A 22085-nucleotide genomic window follows, 5' to 3' on the forward strand; every position below is an offset into this window, starting at 1 on the left:
TATTCCCGAGGGGGAAGAAAGGGATGGGTTCCTTGCTCTCGTGCAAAATGGCAAGGATGCCATGTGCGAATCCCTTCAGTTGGGTTTGGATACTGCTGACCGTGTTAGCCGATCCATGGCTGCGAACACCGTTATACGCAGATTTGCGTGGTTGCAGAAGTCGGGGTTTGCTCCAGATGTGCAGGCCAGTCTTCTGAACATGCTCTTTGATGGCACACATTTGCTTGGCACCAAGGCTGACGAGAGCCTTAAGAGGTTGCAAACCTCAAAAGCTGCGGAAAAATCTTTAAGCGCTGCAGCGCGTCAACCTCCACCTTTTCGTCCTAGGAGAGAGCAGTGGAGGAGAGGTTATTTTCGTTACTACTTCCTTTGGTAGAACGAGAGGGACTGCCAGTCAAAGGGGCCAGTGAAAAAGTACCTGTGGTGGTCTGGGAAATCAAGGTGCCAAAGCCGCTCAGGCAGCCCTCTTTGCCTTCAGGCAGTGCCGCAGCCGCTTCCAAACAGTCCTGAGGCCATGTCCCATGGTTCGTCGGTTGGGGGCAGGCTATCGCTGCATATCGAAGAGTGGCGGGCCATTACTTCAGATGCGTGGGTTCGTGATACCATAGCCACGGCTACTGTCTTCCCTTCATTCAGCGGCCTCACGACAATCCACCGGGGAAACTCTTTGAAGCTTCCGGATCCGCTCCTTGCGCGGGAAATCTTGTCCTTGCTGGAGAGGCGCTGTAGAGCTAGTGCCTGTAGCAGAGAGGAACAAGGGATGGTATTCCCCTCATTTTTTTTATCCCAAAGAAAGACTGGGGATTGAGACCCATCATGGACTTGCGTTAGTTGAACAAACTCCCCTAGAAGGACAAGTTCAAGATGTTCACACTTTCTCAGATCCTTCAGGCCATCCAGCTCCAGTATTGGATGGTATTGTTGGACCTTCAGAATGCTTACTTTCATGTGCCAATCCATCACAAGCACAGGAAGTACCGGAGGTTTGCCGTTGGCGGTTCTCATTATCAGTTTCGAGTTCTGCCATTTGGGCTGACCGCCACCCCATGTGTTTTTCACCAAGTTAATGGCAGTAATGGTAGCAAGTTTCAGGATAAGAGGGTGGGGGTGGGGGTGGGAATTCAAGTCTACCCCTACCTGGACGATTGGCTGATCAGGGCACATTCACCCAACAGGCCCAAGAAGATCTCTGTATCACCTGCCACTGCTTCCACAGACTTGGCTTCTCTCCCAATTACAAGAAGTCTCATATGATACCATCTTGGAGACTCCAGTTTATTGGAGCAGTCCTGGATGCATCCTTGGGAAAAGCCTAAGGTGAGGGCTCGAGACATTTTAGGTTTGGTCACCAAGTTTCAGAGGGCCCAGCGTCTTCCAGCCTTTGACTTTTTGAGGTTGCTCAGTCTCATGGCATCCTGCATTGTTCTGGTGCCAGAGACCCACCTGAGAATGAGATCCCTTCAATTGGCTCTCAGAACGCAGTGGTCCCAATTCCCAGGCAGGATGTCAGACCTCCCGAGCAGAGTCTCACAGGACCTTCTGTGGTGGGCCTGTGAGGAAAACATTCTGAAGGGAGAACCTTTTTGGCAACCATGGCCGGCGAGAACAATAGTGACTGACAACTCGCTCACGGGGTGGGGAGCCCACGCCAACGATCTGACAATCGGCGGTCATTGGTCTACATCTGAGTCCAAACTATAAATCAACCTTTTAGAGCTGAGGGCATTCGGACTAGCGCTGAAAGGCCTTTCTGTCCTCTGTATGGGGAAAGAAAGTCCCGATAATGACGGACAACACAGTGGCCATGTACTACCTCAATAAGAGAGGAGGCGTAGGGTTACTACCACTGTGCAGGGAAGCAATGCAGCTCTAGTTCTGGGCAATTCAAGGAGGAGTCTCTCTATCAGCAGTTCACTTAGCCGGAGAGAAGACGGCGGCGGATGCTCTGAGCAGGCAGAACAGTCTTCCATGAGTGGGAACTAGCTCAGGAAGTCCTTCAAGAGATCTTCACCCATTGTGGAACTCCTCAAGTGGATCTGTTCGCGACCAGTGTCCAAAGGAAGTGTGAGCTGTTGTTCCAGGGAATTTGCTCCAAGAGCAGCTCTAGGGGACGCTTTCGTAGTGGACTGGGAGTTTCTACTCCTGTATGCATTTACTCCAGTCCCCTTCATTCCTCGTGATCTGGAGTTTGAGAAGTTTGTGGAATCCATGATCCTTATTTCCTTAGATTTATCCAGGATGACATGGTACATGTCCATCTGCCATCCAATAAGTCTTCCACAAAGAGGTTTTGCTTTCTTTTGCTTTCTTTTGCTTTCTTTTGCTTTCTTTTGCTTTCTTTTGCTTTCTTTTGCTTTCTTTTGCTTTCTTTTGCTTTCTTTTGCTTTCTTTTGCTTTCTTTTGCTTTCTTTTGCTTTCTTTTGCTTTCTTTTGCTCTCTCCCTCCAACTCATCCTGGCAAAATACTCTATCCATTTAGATCATACTGGCTATTTTAGAGTGCTACAGGCTAGCAGGGAAGTTCCTCCACAAGGTTTAAGGGCTCATTCCACTAGGGGCATGGCAAATTCTTCTGCCCTTCACAGGGGAGTTCCGATAAAGAACATCTGTGAGGCAGCTAGCTACCTGGTCCATCTTCCACACATTCACAAAACATTGTTTAGACATTTCTAACAATGAAGGAATAATTGGGAAGGCAGTTCTTTGCTCCATTCTGGACAAACCACTCTCAATTCTTACTCCCTCCTCCAAAAGAACCTAATACTGCTTTGGGAGTCTATCAAAGATGAGGAATACGTGGGAGGACACAATCCATTTGAAGAACAAGTTACTTATCCGTGGTAACGTTCTTTCGACTCGTCTCGATTCACAGCGCCCTCTGCCTAGAGAATTATTTTCCTGAAGCGACTAAAGCTGAAAATGAAGATAACATAAGATGAGGAATACGTGGGAGGGACATCCAGTCGAAAGAACGTTACACGGGTAAGTAACTTGTATTTCTGTCAAGATGTGATGCAAGCTAATATTCACTGCCTGGAGTAGCTAGCACATTCATACAGTCCACCTAGATGTGAGATCGTTAACTAACAGTTCTCCTAGATGTGAGACAAGGCTTAGGCAACACAGCTCACAACTCCGTGAGTCTATATGGGGGCAACAGTTGCTAACTAGAAATGGGTACCCGCAGGCTATTAGCTCTTGGGTGGTGGGGAATATAAGATTCGAGAGAGGTGGGCCAGTTTAGTGAGGCGCAGTGATTGCTGTGCCCCCTGCCCGCACCACACTTTGTTGTTGCTGCTGGTTGGTGGCTACCTGCTTCTCTGGCAGGCACCATCTGTAGCTGCTTCTGTGGGAGCTGCTCTTTGCCCTGGGGCCCTTTGGCGAGGGGGTTGCAACGGGCAGGGAGCTGCCCTGGCTGTTTGAACAAAATAGGGCTGTAGGTCCACTCACAGCGCTCTGGGGGGCAAGATGGAGTAGTGCGGTCCTGGTCCCAGAAGGTGATTTTGTCTTCCTTTCAAGGAAAGGCCAGTCTGGGGGTAGGCAAGGCTGGAACGGGGGCAGGAGAGAGGTTGCACTAGTAAGCCAGGTACGGCAGAGGACCTAGAAAAAGGAAAGGCAGAAGAAGGATGAAAACAGCAGAAAGGAACAGTAAAAAAGCAGGAACCAGTGAGCTCACAGGGGCCGCAGTCCTGGTCCCAGAAGGTGTCCGGTCAAAGGATCAAATGCTTTTTTTTCCAATCCAAAAGGACCGGAAAAAAAAGATCAAATGTTTTTTTATTTATATATTTTTTAAGTTGTGTGCATAAAAAGTATTAAAAGAAAACAGGGGTTGGGGGGCACCCCCCATAAAAAAATGGACCCTTTTTTTGGTCCTTTTGGTGTAAAAAAAAGGCATTCGATTCTTTTGTTTTCGATCCTTTGACCTACAACAGTCCCAGAAGGAGGTTTTCCCTTCCTCTGAAGGAAAGGCCAATCGGGGTTGGAGGCGGCTGGGGATGGAAAGAGGGCAGGGTAGAGGTTGCACAAGAAAGCGAGGTACGGCAGAGGCCGTAGAATATGGAAAGGCAGAAGGATGCAAAAATCAGAAAAGAACAGAAAAGAGAGGGAAAGGGGGCAGGGTAGAGTTCACATATGAGACAGGAGGCTGTAGAAAAAGGTAGTCTAGTACTTTATCATACTTTTACGTCCCATCCCCTTTCCTCCTTACTGTATGGGCGTCCCTTCCAAAGGACGACGGAACCTTTTTCACCAGAAAAAACCTTCTTCCCCTTAAAATTTAGAGGTGCGGGCCAGGGAGCATGCGCTGCCCTGACTCCGCCGCCACACCTGTCCCCTTTTCCACGATGACGGGAACAGGCTGAATTCACCAGCACTCCTGGGTTTGGCTTCGGCCATGTAATTCCAAGCCCGGATACTTCTTTGTCTTTTTTGTCTTATTCATCATTCAGGTACTCAGGCGTCGCGCTCCTCCCCGGTGCATGTCGACTTCTACAGGGTTCAGCAGGTGTCATCCTGCAACAGGCTCTTCCCAACTTCAGACCCCCACATCCTCTGGCTACGTTGCCTTGGCCCAGACCACGGTTGGCAATCATGTTCGGCGTGTGACTTGCTGTCCTCGAAGCCGCTGAAGAACAGACTAGCCAGGTGGAGGGAGCTCTTCCAGAGGTCACCTCCAGAGGATCTCAAGAACTTCGTGAAGCACCGAACCAGGTCCAAGGTAGGGCTGATATTTTCCAGTGCACCCTGCAAGGGAGACTCCTTCCCAGGGGCTCTCCTGCACGGGAGGGACCGGCCAGGTCCTTCTACATGCACATGCACCGAGGCTGCTGCAGCTACCAGCCTTCAGGTCGAGGGATCCTCCCGGGCGCAGGTTCAAGGGACCGGAACGTTCTTTTACCCAGAGTCTTGGACTTTCTGGGCCCAGTGGGCCGAGCACCACGTCGCAGGCACGTAGCGGGCAGCTCGACGAAATGGCAGCTTCACCAGAAAGAGGCACCCGCCCGGCGCCATTCCAGGAATTCGGCAAAGAATGACTGTCAAGGTGGGACTGGCTTCAACCAGGTACGTGGCCTAAGGGCTACTCATTTGCGCAGGGCAGCTTTCCTTTGCGTCCATATGGATAGGGTATGCAGCGGCACCAGCAGCCCCCGCAACCCTGTCGGCACCCCCTGCCACCTCATTGGCCAGTGAAGAGGTGCTCTTCGAGATGTTCCTCGGCCTCATGAGGTCTCCTTAGATGGGGGTTATCATCAAAGACGCCATCGGGGAAGTCATCCCCACCATGTTAGCGGCACCACAGACTCTTCCATCGGCCCACAGACCCCAGTTCAGCTGCCTCCTCCGGCTCCACAGCCAACTCCGCAACCTCCGCCTCCTCTGCCTAAGGCTGCGGTCCCTGTACCCCAGCCTCCGGTGCCATCTACTCCTCCTGCACAGGATCCTCCAGATCTGCAGGATACGGACGAGGATCCGGACACGCCATCCTCAGCCAGGGCCTTCCACGAACGTCTTGCTTGCCTGGCTAAGTACTTTGGCCTCCCCCCAACCCGAGGTCGCACAGCCGGCAGAGGGGGTTCTGGCTGAAGTCATGCAATGCCTTCCTGCCAACACGGAGACTCCACTGCAAACCGATGTAGTCTCCCTGGCCAACAAGGGTTGGCTCAAGCCCCACTATGTCCAGCCGGTCAATCGACACCTGGACGCAAAGTACAGGCAGATGGAGGGGGATTCACTCTTGCTCTCGACCCATCCTCAGCCACCCTCCTCGGTGATCGCTGCGGCATCACTATACTCCAAGCCCCAGTCGTCCTCAGCCGCCTCCTCTGCGGTGCTGCTACGCAGGGAGAAGATCTTGGAGGCGCACGGCAAGAAGAAAATCTACTCCAACGTATCCTTGCACCTTCGTCAGGCCAACGCAGATGCCATACTGGCTGCTGCCAACCAAAGGTTATGGTGGGAAATTGCGGACTTCCTTCTGGAACTCCCCACCCAGTGCCAATCATGCTTTAAGGCGGGGCCAGCTGAAGCCAAGCTCGTGGCGCATGACCTCATGGAATCCACAGTGGCTAATATCGATACCTCAGGCCGTGCCATCTGCATTGCCACGGGCATGAGAAGAACAGCCTGGCTCCGGGCAACGAAATTCAACCCGGATGTCCAGGAGCGCATTCTAGATCTACAAAGAGCACGCCCAAATCGTACACCCAATCAGCAGCGCTCGAATAAGGGTCATACAAATGGAGGGTTCCGCGGCTTCCTGGAACTCTGAACCAGGCAGCCAGACCGCTCGCCGTCTCAGAACCGGCACAAACAACAAAAGGTGGGGAGGGGGATTAAGGGCTTTTCCCACTCCCCCCCTCCTCAGCTTCAGCCTTCGAGGGAAAGAAAGAACAAGCCCCTTCAGGTCCACGTGTCTCTGGTGGGGGGGCAGGCTTGCTCTCCATGCACATTTCTGGTGCCAGAATTTTGCGGACTACTGGATCCTCTCCGTAGTATCCACGGGATACTGCCTTCCTATCCCAGCCTCTCCTCCTTCCTCCTCTCCACTCCCACAGGTTGGGATAGCAACTCTTTTGGTGGAGATCCGGTCGCTCGGAAGTTCCAGTCTCCCAGCGAGGCTTTGGATTTTACTCCAGGATTTTCGTCATTCAGAAGAGCCAGGCGGGCCTCAGAGTTGTGCTGGACCTTTCCACCCTCAACCTCTCCCTACCCCTGCAAAAATTCAAGACGGTTACGCCATCTTTTATAGCGGAGACATTGGACAAGTGAGGCTGGATGTGCTCCCTGGACCTGAAGGACTTGTACCTGCCTGTTCGATTTGGCAGCCCCATCGTTCTTTCCTACGGTTTAGGATCATGGGCTACCATTTTCAATACCAAGTCCTTCCATTTGGCCTCAACTCTGCGCCCAGGGTCTTTACCAGACTCATGAACGCTGTGATAGCCTTCAGAGAGCAGGGCCTCCATATCTACCCATACCTCGACGACTGGCTCGTCAGGGCTACATCTCCGGAAGCGGTTCACCACTCTTCCCATGTCCTTATGAAGACATTGCATGATCTGGGCTTCTCGCTCAACCTCAAGTAGTCGCAGCTACAGCCCACGAAGACTGACATTCCTGGGACTCATTTGGCACACGTGCTCCAAGCGTCTACCCATCGGAGGACAACATCTCGGCCATCAAGAGGGCCAACACCCACTTCCTCAGCGGAGAGGTGACCTCGGCATGGTGGTACCAATATCTCCTGGGTCTACTGGCAGCGGTCCTTTTAGCCGTGCCGGACACAAGATTAAGGATGAGAAGGATTCAGCTGCACTTCGCAGCCTCATGGAATCAGGAGCGGGGCTCGCAATCCGAGATGAACGTTCCTCCACCTCTCCACCCGGACCTAACATGGTGGTCCATGAACTGCAACCTACGGACGGGTAAGCCCCTTCAGCTGCCATTTCGGCCGCCCTCTCCGCAGGCCACCATCACCAGACTCCTCGCTCAAGGGCTGGGGAGCCACCCTGGACGATCTCTCGTTCCACAGCACCTGGACTCGACAGGAGCAGGAATACCACATCAGTTGGTTGGAGCTGAATGCCATCTGGCTAGCGCTCAGTGCATTCCTACCACTTGTCAAGGGCAGGGTTGTCCTCATCCAGACAGACAACTTGACCAGCATGTACTATGTTAACAAGCAGGGAAGCACCAGATCCCCTTCTCTGTGCAGACTGGCGATCAGCATGTGGGAATAGGCCCTGGAAAACACCATTTACCTCTCGTAGTTCACCTCCCGGGGGAATCTATCCTGGAAGCGGACAGGCTGGGAGCAGACCATTACGAGTGGCAGCTAAACTACCTTGTTCATTCAAGAGATCTTCAACAGGTGGGTTCACCCCCACGTGGATCTCTTTGCCACCTGGCACAAAAAGAAGTGTCCCCAGTTCGCATCCTGGCAAGGTCAGGGCCCCAGCTCGCTGGCCGACGCATTTCACCTACAGTTGACCTTCATGAAAGCCTATGCCTTTCCGCCCACTCCTCTGATCCACATGGTTAATTTGCAAGATCAAGGAGTCTCACAGACTTCTCATCATTCTGATAGCTCCATGGTGGCCGGCCAGGCCATGGTTTTCGGAGCTGCTCAGCCTCTCTGAAGGGCCCCCGATACACCTTCCGACAGGCCCAGCACATCTTCTGGTGCAGCAGGGGGGCAGAATCATCCACCCTGCGCCAGGGAAACTAGCCCTCACGGCGTGGTACCTGAGCAGGTAACGCTTTGGCACCTAAGCCTCTCACAGGCCAATCTGGAGATCATTGAAGGTGCCAGGAGCAAAGCCACCAGGACCCAGTACAATACCTAATGGACTAGATTTTGCCACTGGGCAGACTCCAAGGGAATTGACCCCCTGGCTTGCACTTTGGACGACGTGCTCTCCTTTTCGGCGCACCTCGCTCATTCAGGCATACAGGTGGACACCTGCCGCAAACATTCTGCAGCCATTGGGGCTTACAAGAACTCGGAGGAAGGCATTTTCTCCTCCTCCAACCCTATCGTCAAACATTTGATGGGTCTCGCTAGGCTATGCCCACCTGTCGAGAGACCGCACCCGGTGTGGGACCTTAACATGGTCTTGGGCGCACTGGCACAAAAGCCATTCCAGCCAATGGCGTCCGTGGACATCTGGTTGGTCACCATCAAGACGGCCTTACTAGTCGGCCTTACCTTGGCTTGTAGAGTTGGCGAGATCCAGGCGCCAGTCGCCTCTGAGCCATATACCACCTTTCTTACAGACAAGCTGGTCATGCGGACACACCCGGCATTTCTGCCCAAGGTTCTGTCTGCTTTCCACCTCAACGAGGAAATAGTCCTTGCTAAGTATTTTTCCAACCCTAAGGATGAAGCACAAAGAGTGTAGAGTGCGGAGCGGGTGTAGAGTGTGGAGCGAACGGGTGATGTATGTGGAACTTGTTGGGGGAGAATTCTCATTTTATGGCTAATTTTCCTTACCTATAGAGTCGCCCAGCAGCTTTGCCTGATTTGAAGGGTTTGTTTTTTTCTCCTGCTAAGAGTGAGACTCTTTTTCCCACTCTTAGGTATTTTTGCTATATGTGTTCTAGGCTATTTTTGTGTTTAATGTCTATGGGGTTTTTCTTCACCTCCATAAGAACCATCTTTATTCACATGTGCTACGCAGCACCCTCCGTGCAGTAACAGGGGTGTCGTAACGACCCCCAAATATAGACTCCATACCCTCGGACTGACTGTCTCCCAGGGCATGTAAAGTCCCCATTGACTTTACTAGTCAATTTTTGTGAACTAAACCAGTACAACCCATCTTACTATGGAGGTACTGGGAAGGGTTAATAGTTTTTCCCTTATGTTCATTTTCGAGAGGGTACCGTACAGTCCCACTCAAAGTTTCTGGCTGGTGGCAGTGGTTACTACCGTAAATATTCAACCGCAAATATTTTCCTATGGGATTTTCCCATTGTTAGAGGCTACCACATTTTCTGACAGCCTCTAACATACCGCCGGTGTATTTTAATATTAACTTTACTCATGTAGGTTTTATTTGCCAGAACTTTAATATAACTTCTTTCTCGTGTCTTTCTCTAAACTCATAACCCAGGTCGGGGATCCTTTGTTTGTCCGTTTGGCGGGCTTATGCCGAGAAGCCCTCTTTTCGGCGCCACTGAGTCTGGGGTGGTTCCATTGTGTGGGAGGGGGGAGTAGGACCCCTGGACAGGATTGCCTCAGCAACCCATGTCGCACTCTATCCTGATAGGCTGGAGAGTCTCCCGCCAAGATGACCACCCCACTGTGTGAGTGACAGCTAGGCTGTATGAATGGGGATCTTTTTGCATAAAAGCAGGGTCCTGAGGACTGGAAGAAAGACTTTGCCACTGGAACTAAGAAGCCGAAGAGGAGAGAAGCCAAAGACCTCTGCAACGACTGAACCACCAGTGAAGCCCTGCTACAGCGTCTCACCACTTTTCTCCACACGACGAGAGAAGATCTGCATCTGCAAGAGCCTTCTTCCCTTGAGCTGGTGGGGTCAACCAGTTTGCCAGTCGCCTTCCTGGACCTTCCTTGATCGAATCGCCAGTACCCTGTACTCGGAGGCAGGATAGCCAGGCACCAGTCCACCCGGCCCGCGATTTAAAGGAGCATACCTTTTTATTCGTCGGGCAGTACCACGGCTGGTTTCATCCCTGGGTAGTGCAGTAACTCGAACCTTCCTCCATGACGAGAGCCTCTCTTCCTCTGCTGGGTCCTCCGAACTGCGGGAACTACCAGGAACGACCGCCACCGCAGGAGCCACTGCTTCATTTATAAGGTACATTGTTCCGCCAGGCCGCCCTTTCTGCGTGGTAGTGCTAAAGGTGTTTTAAAACCTTTACCTACCTGTTGGGTTGGTTGCCCCTCTACTTTAACATTGTCTTTTGACGTCTGCATCCACCTTTTCAAATCGTTAACCAAAGAATTGACTGCAGCTACTAGAACATTTTGCTCCTGGGCCCTTGCCCTGTACCACTGACTCTGGCTAAATTTGTTAGAACTGCCTTCACTAGATTGCTTCTCAACTAGAACTGTGTTGGTGCACCTACTTCTTATAACCACCCCTTCCTTCCCACTTTTAAACCTTGTGAAGTGCCATTTTGCTCAGTTTTCATTTAAGTATTTGCGAAACTGATGTACTGCCTTGCCTAAACTGGTTCACAAACTCATGGGAAGTGTTGCTGGGGCCTGTAAGAAGTTATTTCTATATGACTTGCGTTTAGCCTCCCTTGTAAGAAATTGCTAGAGTGCCATTTGTGTTTGGTTTCCACTGTGCCGATTTGCTCAGTTTTCACTCTTGCTTAAACTTGTCTACAATTTAACTAGGGAGTTGTGTATACTTTCTTTGACTGAATTTAACTTGCTTAAGGACTGTGATAAATGTGTTTTACTAGTAGTGTATAAAATAAATATATATTCCTTTTTAATACAAAGCTTTGGTCAGTGTTTCCTTGTACCAAAGTGCTGAAGGCCTATTGTGTAAACCCTGACTACTGCTCATCTCCCTCTTGAGATAAGTTGGACTGCTCAGCCACAGCTACCAACTAAATATTTGTGGTACAGACTGATACCCAAGGGGATTTCTTGCTCTCATCTGTAGTCCTAATATACTGTAGTGCTCCGTAAGGGAACTGCACAGGATTCTGCCTGACACGAGTGTAGTGTGCAGAGCGGGTGTAGAGTGTGGAGCGAACGGGTGTTGTATGTGGAAGGAATGGGCGTAGTGGTTGGAAGGAACGGGTGATGGATCTGGACGAGGCGGGTGTAGTGGTTGGAAGGAACGGGTGATGGATCTGGACAAGATGGCTAAAGGATCTGGACAAAATGTGTCAAATATATTGAATAGAACGGATGACGTATGGGTGGAACGGGTGAACATGATGTATGTGGATGAATGATGCATGGAGAAAAGATAACGTGGGTAGAACAAATGAAAGGAGCAGTGCATAAAATGGTTGGGGTGCATGGAACGGATTGGAGTGCATGGAATGTTTGAAAGAGCATTGAAAGGAACGGTTTTGAGTGCTTGAACGGTTGTAATGCATGGAACAGTCAGAGTACATGGAACTATTGTAGTGGGCTCGATCTCAAGCACCCAAGGTAAACCACCATATCACATATCCATGCTTACTCTCTTCTTTACACCACCACTCAACTAGAACACAGCGATACTAGGACACCATTCGGTATAGCTGTTCTCATACCATCATTTGCCTCATACTCCCCATCACCCTAACTAAACACTGCTGGTTACACACCCTCCAGCCTAGGCGTTCTCCTCAGGCCTAACGCAGCCAGAATCGGTCTGAATAACCTGCCAGAATGAACAGATACTCTTGATCTCTTAATCACCACACCTACCACACGAATGCCACACCAGCTGCACACATATCCGGTGCTCACACACACCTTTTGACTCTCTCTACTGACTTGAACTTCGGTTCCCGAGGGCGTTCAACCTACCAGTGCCTTGAGACCATACCAATGGTACATAAGGCGCTATATAAATGCAAGGTAACATAACTGCCTGAATGTCAGGCGTGCTCTGAAATTGTACTTGGATAGGACCAAGGGCTTTCGCAAATTCTACTTGGATAGGACCAAGGGCTTCTGCAAATCGGATGCCCTGTTTGTCACTTTTGGAGGCTCAAGACCAGGCTATCTGGCCTCTAAGGCTTCCATATCCCGCTGGATGGTCTCGGCCATTAAAAAAGCATTAGGGCCAGCACAAGCTGCTTCCAACCAACATGCATGCCCACGCGGTCAGGGCCAAGGCAACAGCCATCGCATCCGAGCGCCATGTCCCTTGGCAAGTCATAAGCAGGGCGGCCACCTGGGCATCTTCCCTCGGCTTTCTGCAAGTATTACTGTCTGGGTGCCGGCTCTAGATCTGATGCTGCTTTCGGGCAGATGGTTCTCAGAAACCTATTTGCTTAAAGAGGGTCTCCTCTCCACCCAGGGCCTACAATCAGTTGTAATCGCCCATACAGTATGGAGGAAAGGGGACGGGACGTAAGAGTAGTTATAAGTTAGTCACTGTCGTGACTAACATACTCTTAGTCCATAGTCTCCTTTCCTCCATACGTCCCATCAACCTCCCCCCTAATAATACTGGTGTCATTAGGCAATGTTAAATCTATTGTCGACGCGTCAATGGGGACTGAGTGTGGCGCAGGAGGGTGGCGTCAGGGCAGCGCATGCTCCCTGGGCTGCGCTCCAGCGTGCCTCTAAATTTAAAAAAGGTTTTTTTCTGGTGAAAAATGTTGTCTCCCGTCCCTTTGAATGGACGCCCATACAGTATGGAGGAAAGGGGACTATGGACTAAGAGTAAGCTAGTCACTACGGTGAGTAACTTAAAATATTTTTATAAATATATTGTAAAACTTTATTTGCCTGGATTTCTTTATTTGCACATACTTTAGATGGTATTTTCTTTGTAATAATTTTGTAAAAACCATTTTCCCCCAAAATCCATTTGTCATCTGATACAATCTTCTGTCCAATCACTTGCACCTTGATTTAACCTACTGCTTTTTGATAGCTTAATGAATGCATGTCAACCAATCGTAAAGGGGTGAGAGGGATTAAGGGAGGGGTGTATGAAACATATTGCTTGCGGTCTGGCGGAGTTATATTAATAGGTTCTTATACCGCACACTGTCACCACCTGCATGACCCCTCTGCGGATCATTAAAGCAATAGGGTAAGGTGGTAGTTGGAAGGACTGAGCGGGAGGAAAGCGCAAGGGATGTGCTGTTGGCAGATTCAGTTTGGGTTACACCGCTCGCTGAGCGTAGATGTAATTTCTGGTCGTTAGCAGCCATGTGCTATTGTGCAAGGCTGTAGTTTGTTTTGTTGGTGTGGTGTCGTGAAGTGCGTACTGTTTGCTGTAGAGTTATGGTTGTGTTTAGTTCAGAGTTTGAGAGGTGTATGAAGAAGGATGTTTTTTTATTTTTTTTACTAACATTGGATAGCAGCGGTACCATATCCTGTGCCCTCCATTTTGACTGCCTGCAGCTAATATCCCTTCCCTGTCGTACATTGTGGTGTTACTATTCCCACGCCTATGTTTTGTACGGAGGTGTGGGTCCTCAACAACCGTGCTATTCAATGGCAGCACTCTCTCCACCCCCAGTGTTCAGACTAATTGCCGCCCACATCCCTTTCCCCTGCTAGCATATCCTGGTGTGTAGCAACCGCCACCCCAGGAGGTGGGGGCTGCTCCCTATGCCACATGGTCCATCAGTTCTAAGTTTGGGATGCCTTGCTCCTCTTGTTATTCAGGGCCCTCTATCTGTGGTCTAATTAAGTTGGTCCTAGCTCTCTCCCCTGATTACGGTTTGACCCTCTATGGGGACGGGTACACCTGGATCTCCCTCCCATTGAGAGGGGTCTCTACTTCCCTCTGCTCAGGCTTACTCCCAAGCCTTTTTCAGTTGTGTTCATTTCATGGGGTGTGGTTTTTTTTTTTTCATTTTCGTCCCATTCTGGTGTTTAGAAGTTTTTTTTAATTGTAGATGGTCCTTCATGGTTTGTATTTCTCTGGGGACGGAGTTCCAAAGTTTAATGGCTAGGCAAGAGAATGCTGATCCACCAACTTATTTCCTTGTGTAGGGTTTAGGTTCTAGGTGGATATCGTTGCAGGATCTGACTGTTCTAGTTTGGCAGATGGTGATTTTCTTTTATATGAATAATGCTCCTAGGCCGTGAATTGCTCTGTTTTATGCACATTGTTTTGAAGGCGATTTTTGTTTTTTTGACTAGCAGCTAATGTAACTTCTTTAGTGCTAGTGATGTGGTCCCTTTGTGAGTGTTTGAGAAGTCTGCTTTCTGTATATGTTGCTGTTTCTTAAGTAAATAATCCGGCATTCCAAGGTATAGACTGTTGGCCGTAGTTTGCCCTGGACATGAGAGAGATGATGGCCAGTGTTTTGCGTGTGAAGGAGAGAAATGGTAGAATCTTTTAGATTGCATGTAGATGGAAGAAGCATTTCTAATTATCGTGTTTACTTGCGGTTCTAGCGTTAGCTCATTGTCCATTAGGATTCCAAGATTTTCAACAACTTTGGAGGGTGAGAGTGCTGTTCCCTGGTCTGTGGGCCATGAGATCTACTGGTTGCTTCCTTGGGTGTTGGATGTAATCATGATTTCCATCTTGCCTGGGTTGATTTTGTGGTTATCCGTTGGAAGAGTTCTTTGAGACAGTCTATTAGAGTTGTGTTCTCTAGTTCATTGCGGATTTTTGTAGATCATTTGGGTGTCTGTTGCATAGTTGCAAGTGAAGCCACATATTTTGATGATGTTGATTAGTGTTGTCATGTAGATCTTGAAGAGGAGTGGGGATAGTGAGGATCAATGTGATACTCCACAGGTGGCGTCGCGGTGCAGATTTGAATAGTTTTATCCATACTGTTTCTGTTCTTTCAGACAAAAATGTAATCCATAGCTGCACCGTGTCAAAGATGCATATTTCTTCCAGTCTGTTGATGAGGATGTTATGGCGCACTGTGTTAAATGTTGCAGAGAGGTAGAGTATTTTTTATTTTTTTTTTAGAACTCGCCTAATACTGTGCCAGAGTTCAGTTTCTAAGCATGGATCCGCAATTCAAACCTCTGTTGCTCTGCATAGTCTTGCTTCTAGGACCATCGCATTGCCCCAGTGCTATCCTCCAAGTTATATCGGTGCTCAATTTGTGTAGCAGTCTGTGTTGCTTTTTAGGTCCTCCCATATAGAGAGTAGTGCTGTCTCAGTCTGTTTCTTTCATGGGTCTGAAGTCGATTTGTGCTTGGTCCAATAGTTGGTGATTTTGTACGTCTTCCAGTGTTTGTTCGTAGACATTGGTCTATAATAGATTTGCTGGATAGAGAATGTTTGAGATCGTTCTGTAGTTTGGGAGGTCTTCCACATCGCCTGTTGTATCCTTGAGGAGTGGTTTGATGTATACATATTTGAATGCTTGCAGTACTCTCCCCGTTGTGTGATAGGTTGAAGAGTTTTAGGTAGCATTCCAATGGTGTGCCCTGTGTAAGGATCGATTTTATAGATGTCGGTTGGGCAGAGGTCCATTGGGCAAACCTGCCTTTTTACTTTTTTTCACCAGGTTGATGAGTTTTCCTCTTGGCATTTGGGCGAAGCTTTTCGGCCTGTTCTGTACTCCCGAGATAGATGGGTGGGGGAGGGGGGGATGGTGCACAGTCTGGTTGATTGGTCTACTTTGTATGATCTGGTGTAGTTTAGTGATTTTATTCTTAAAATGTTCTGCAAGATCTCATAATTTTTGTGAAGATACCAGTGTGGTGTTGCATTCAGGGCGATTTTTGTCATCTTGTTTACAATGTTGTAGTGTTGGTGGCTTTTGTGATCCGATCGTCGTATTTCTTTTTTACTTTGAGTTCCCTTTTTGTATGCTCGAAATTTGTTTTTGATTATTCTTTTGGCTTGGTTTTAGTTTTTCCTCCTTGTTCTAGTTTCCGGTTTATTATTTTCATTGTATTGAGGAGGGGCGTAAACCATCTTGCCACGGCTTTCTTTCGTGATGGGATGAGTTTTTTTTCTGGGGAGATGCTGTTAATTGTTTAGCGATCCATTTCTGGAATAGGTCTGCTTTTTCATTTGTCAGTTGCACCCAAGATTGCGATCAATGGTTTTAAGGATTCTACTTCTTCTAAGTTGGTGCTTTTGATGGTATTCCAGTTTATTTTCCTGATCGGGGGTACTTTTGGGGCTGTGTAGATGCTTTAGATGGTAGTTGGATCACGAGCGGTATAATGAGGGGGTTGCTCCATAGTGTTGTGAAGATTGCGTCAAGAGTGTCTTGCTGTGTGTTGCTGCTTTCACCATCTGAGTCTCATTCTCTCCAGTTGCTTAAGTGATTATCCGGTGATCATGTATGATGGCCCGGTTTGTGACTGCTTCTATGAAGGTGTCTACCAAGGTAGCATCGTAGGTTGGTGGTCTAAAGATGATTATGCATGCGTTTACGAATGTGAGGTTTGTTTGTGGGTCTGGTGTCGGGGTGAAGGACGAGGGATTCGAAGTTTCAGATGTTCAGCAATTCAGCTGTTCTTATATTCCGGTGTTCTTTGTAGGCTACTGCAAGTCGTCGGCCTCTTCTTAATTTTCTGTTCATCTGTGTACATTTGAAGTAGTCAGGTAGACAGCAGTGTAGTGACTTTGTAGTTGTCATCTAGCCAGGTTTCTGTGATGAATAGGATGTCCATTGCACCGTAGTAGACTAGATCATAGATTTGTTGCATGTTTGGACATCGATCTTGCGTTAATTATATTGCAGTGTTTTTTTCTTCATAGTGCCCTGTTTTGTTCTTGCTTTCGTCTTAGTGTGGTCTTGTTGGCGAGTTTCCTCATTATTCTCAGGATGTAGGGTGTGTTCTGTTGGGTCCGTTTCATAATTGAGTAGATCGGCTAGGTTTTATATTGGGTCTGTGGCTGCTTCTGGCTTCTCTTCTGTATCTTGTTGTTGTAGATCTTCTTGAGTTTTGGTGATGTATGGAGTGTCGTTTCCATCTTTCTCGTTGCACATGTTTCTGCACTTTTCCTGTATGGTCCTTGTATCCTACAGGTGTCTTGCATTTCTGGTGGTCATGAGTTGCTCTGGTTGGTTGTCCGTGGCAAGGTATGGCGTTGGATATGATTTTTGTCTTGTTTTAGTGTTTTATATTTTCTCTCGTGCTTATGGGTGTGTGCTTCGTTGCTGTAGTAGTATTTGTTGGCGTGGTGGCCTGGGGTGGTTCCATTTGATATATCTTTTCTCCTAGTTTTCATTCCATCGTCTTGGTCTGTGGCATGGCATATTCTGTTCTTTTCTTCTAGTATTTGGAGTTTGTGTTGTTGTTTTTGGGTCGTAGGGGCCCTTGCCCACCTTAGACACTTTTAGTTTTTGTTGGGCTTATTGGCATTTTGATGGTTTCGTTTTTAGGGTCCTCTTATTAGTTGCAATTTTCTTTGTGGTTTTTGTTGTCTGTGGTTATTGTCATGGGAGGGTAAAAGGGGAGTCTGGGGTCCGATGGCTTACAGAATGGGTTGAGGGAGAGGTCCAAATGGGGCAGAACTGGGGAGTGGTTCCTGAATGCATGCTTTGGGGGCCTTACCCTGTGGGCTGTCTGCAAAGTCTAAACTCCTCATATTATTAGACCGCTGGAAGTTTCAGAAGTGGAACAAAGCAGCCCGGGGACAAACACCTAGGGTTGAAGCACACATTTAATGGACTGACACTGGAACAAGTGTGACCCTCCTGTCCTCTCCCTGCTGCGTCAACAAGCACATTTGCAGCTTGGAATCTGTCTTTAATGTGCCCAGAATTCATGTTTACATTTGACAAACACAAGCAGTGTGGAGACCCCTACAAGGGTGTGGGGGGAGGGATGCCTACATTTGGGCCACAACAGCAGGTACAAATCCCAGATTTCCGACACCCTGGTAGAGGAGATAATGCCTAAATTGCAGACACAACAGTAAACCTAAAACTGGCGTTTTTCCGTCTATCCAGGTATCTCAAATCCAGCTAAGTTGCAGACACAACAGTAGAAATAAAGACCACCTAAAGGTTGGTGGACAGCAGTGATGGGGAAAATTACTAACTAGCGTGCTAACTTTGGTGTGATATGTTATGTAGGTAAGAAGAGTGGGAGGGCTTTTAAGATTACAGTAATTGCTGTACTCCCCACCCAAACCGCACTTAACTTGTCAGTCCCTGCTGGTTGACTGCTGGTCTCTTAGACGAACACGAGCAAACATGGACGGGAGCAGCGGTCTTTGCCGTAGGGCAGTTTGCTGCTGGGGCGGCACCGGCAGGAGTCTGCCCTGGGAGGATGACTGAAGAGGTATCCACTAACCAATCGAAGCACTGTGGGCGGGAGTGGGAGGAGGGGGTCTGGGGAAGCAGGATGCGGGCTGGCAGTGAGCAGGCAGAGGAACAAAAAGTGGCGAAAGCACTAGATTAAAAAATGAAATTTTGCAAGCCTAAATGAAAATGGGGTCGCTGCTATGTGCAGATCACTATTCTACTCGCCCTCAAGGCAGCAGAGCAGCGAATAGGTTGCTTGATGCGGTACAGTCCTTCATCCTTCCGAGGTCGATAAATGAGTACCAATTTTGTTTGGGTAATAGTAATGTATGTAAATGTCCTATGGAAAGCGTTTTAGATTAAAGCGCTATATAAAAAATGTATTACAAAAAAGTATTCTCATACATCCTGTCCCCTTTCCTCCATCCTTGTGGGCGTCCCCCAACAAGGGAACGGTACAGACACCTTTGGCAGTGAAAAATGGAGCTTCCCCATTACGTTTAGTACAGCATGCCCCCCCCCCCCCACCCGCCCCAACCATTGAGTTCAGTGCACACATTCACCAGGTATTGCTGCATCGACAAGCAGATTCTGATGTGGGACGGGCAGTTTTCTAGATTTATTTTCCCATGTGCCTGTATCACACTGTCCAAAGGAAACACTTACTGCTGGCTAGTTTAATACAAATCTGAAACTGATTGGAGGCTGCGGAATGAAGATGTTCATTAGCATGAATTGTATTTCTGAAGGCAGATCTTTTTTAGGGTAGAATTTGTCCATTCAAGCATGCTCGATATAGATTATATAGGGACTATGAGGAAGGAGAAAAATAACTAAAACATCTAGACACAGCTCTAGGATGTTGCTTCAGGGGAAAAAGTCCTTTTAAAGGATTGAGATGATGGAATAGTTGAGATGAACTGTTACTTTTTGCTACCATCCCTGGGTTTATATAAAGTAACATTCCGAAAAGGGTATCTGCATTGTGGGTAGTAGCAGCATTTCTTACACAGTTCCCATCACAGGAACGCCAGAGTTGACACACTAATATTTTTAAAAGAATGCATGTCTATGGAGCAGCATGGGGCTCTAAAATTAATAACTCTTTGCAGTTCCTCAAAATTCCAGTCCATTATATAGAAAGAATGACTTGGATGTGTTTTTCTTAAAGGAATTCAACACCATAAAAATGTCCCAAGGGTTCCTTTTTAAAAATATTAAACTGAAGGCCTCAGTAGCTACAAGGCAACGGTTGGTTGCAGGTTTCTTAAGCATGTTTTTTTTTTTCATTCTATGTTCAGCTCCTATCTTCATTGTCAATGGGCAACTGTGGAAGAGCTGGAAAAGGACAAAAGAATTCATCAAAAGATCAAACGGTTCAAGGCAAAACAGGGTCAGACCAAGTTCCTCTCAGAGGTATCTAACTTTTTTTTATGACCAGTTTAACAATGTACTTTGATGTAATTTATGCATGTGTTGTGGAACAAAATATTCACAATCTCAAGCTCCTTTGCTTAATTATCTTGCTTATGTGAAAAGAGACTGCTTTGAGATCTATGCTCCTACTGCCAAACTACAGTTTGCTTATGGAAAAATGTCAATTTTCATATTGAAAAATGTCCACTTTCACTGACAAGTGACTTGTGTTCACATTGTCCGTTTCCCTTAATCTACCAAACAACTGACCTAGCTTGAACAATTGTTCTTTGGTGTTTTTTCTTGGTTGTTGGTGCTGTTTATCAGTTGCTCTTCGTATCATTCTGAAACATCAAGTGGTTAATGAAGTATAAAACAAACGTTAAATGTTCTGTCGTAAGGGATATAGTTATACAAGCAATAGGGTTGCCCCTGTGTGCAAGCGTGAGATGGGGCAAAATATAATCATTAAACAAACAAGGAGTTACCCACGCTTATGAGAACCATTGCTCTTGCCATTGATAAGTTATTTTTGAAAATGGAACAAAAGTGCTTCAAAAGTCACATAAAACCAAAGAGGAGGCCTTAAACTGCAAGCTTAATTTAATACAAGAAAATGTGTTTTTTTGTTTGAATTCTTTTAACTTGTAAGTCGTTTTTACATAAACTTGATAGAAATATTGGAAAAAGAAAAAACAGAAAACAAAACATTCAGATTATGTACATTGATCACAAAAAACAAACCATCATTATGGAACATTTAAAACGTTTACCAGATTAGTTGGATATACTGCACGAGACAGACTGCTGCTGCAGAGAGACTGCCAGGGTGTGTTAAAAATTACCCTGGTAGGTTGGTGGAGGGTATTGACATGATTAGTTAATAAACATTACCTTATTGTCTGCCTACGTGTAAGAGAAATGCAAAACCAGTTAACAATGCTGTTCCTTAAGTAAAAGAACCGGGCATGGAAACATGTTTCGGCATGCCAGTATGTGCGGCATCCGTGGTAAAGCCTTCCTCAGGGCAGGTATGATGGGTCACCCAATAGGGGGCAAAACATAAAACAATGTTGATGCATCAAAAAAAGGGGAAAGAAAAAGCTAGTCACACAATGGGACATATTCTAGGGTTAAAACACTGAATCATGCTGCTGATCCAAATTGGGGTTTGCAGGCTACTCACTCTATATGAACATCAGGGACAGGAGGAGTCTGGTGCAATTCCCAAATGAGTGCGCTCTAGCTCACTGTTGAGCAAATTCAAAAGGGAACAAGAGAGTGGGAACACAGAAAAAAAAACCTGTGTGAAAACACGGTTGTTGCTGGCATAAGTAAACCAATTGTCAAAGAAAGTTGAAACCTAGATACACTGTGGTACCTGAAATGGTATAAGTGTAGAAAACTGATTGCAGGTAGTCAAGGACCGCCAAGGATAAGTGGTGGTCAAATATGCGTGCGCAAAATGCTCGGCATGAACTGTGTCCCCGGACCACAAAGGATAGTTTTGTTCAGTTGCTGCACAGAAAATGTCCGACTGTGCTCCTTAGGTTCTAGAGGCCCAGACCCGAACCCAGAAACATGGACACACGCACAAGAACCACATGTGTGATCACACACGGGGGCCCATTCTCAAAAAATAAGCAAACTAATATCTAAATATTGGCCTCTGACCCAGTTATGCCTCCAAGATGAGCCACTACCTAGGTGTCATGATCACAGGCAAGGTATCAAGCATAAACTCTCAGAAGAATTGGACTTCAGCTTATCGCACTTGGGTCTTTTATAAGAGGCTGAGTGAAAAGGGATTTCAATGAAGAGTATGGTAGTTTTGAATACCTACTATGGCGTCCAGGGGAAGTTCAGAAAGCTGTGTTGCTCTAATTCCGCTCCGTTAGGTTTATAAGCCCCGCCCACCGTGGGATCTCTGCTTCGCGTTGAATCTGCCTAACAGCAGTGCAACATTTACCACGGTTCCATTGAAAAATCCTGCCGTCTTCACAGAAATCCTTCTCTGCCCATTTCGACAATTCTTAGTTCTTTCCTTTCCACCTCGTTTTCTTCTTCTGCCCATCCGTAAAGTCCAAATTCTGTCACCTTTTCTCTGAAGCAGTTTCTGTCACTCGCTCGTACCTTGATACGCTCCTTAATCGCCAAGCGTATTCATTGTACTCGAAGCTGAGTTTTACCTGCTACAAAACGCATTGCCGAATGCAAATACATTGTATGAAATTTGTAACGTCTCTGTTTTGGCAACATTTATCTCTAGGCTGTTGTTGTCTGTGTATAATTTCAGTGCTGATAGTTTGCGCTGCAGGCCAA

General features: G+C 47.5%; 1 protein-coding gene across 2 annotated transcripts in view; it reads left to right on the top strand.

Annotated features, from left to right (window-relative positions):
• Positions 1-22085, top strand: part of CHD7 (chromodomain helicase DNA binding protein 7) — a 1412705-nt gene that overhangs the window by 825111 nt on the left and 565509 nt on the right. For both annotated transcript variants that reach the window (XM_069621097.1, XM_069621098.1), the window contains exon 8: positions 19649-19763. In XM_069621097.1, coding sequence (XP_069477198.1) covers positions 19649-19763 — 115 coding nt within the window. The remainder of the gene's footprint in view (positions 1-19648; positions 19764-22085) is intronic.

The sequence above is a fragment of the Ambystoma mexicanum genome, chromosome 5q, assembly GCF_040938575.1.
Source record: "Ambystoma mexicanum isolate Mex_15411 chromosome 5q, UKY_AmexF1_1, whole genome shotgun sequence".
NCBI lineage: Eukaryota > Metazoa > Chordata > Amphibia > Caudata > Ambystomatidae > Ambystoma > Ambystoma mexicanum.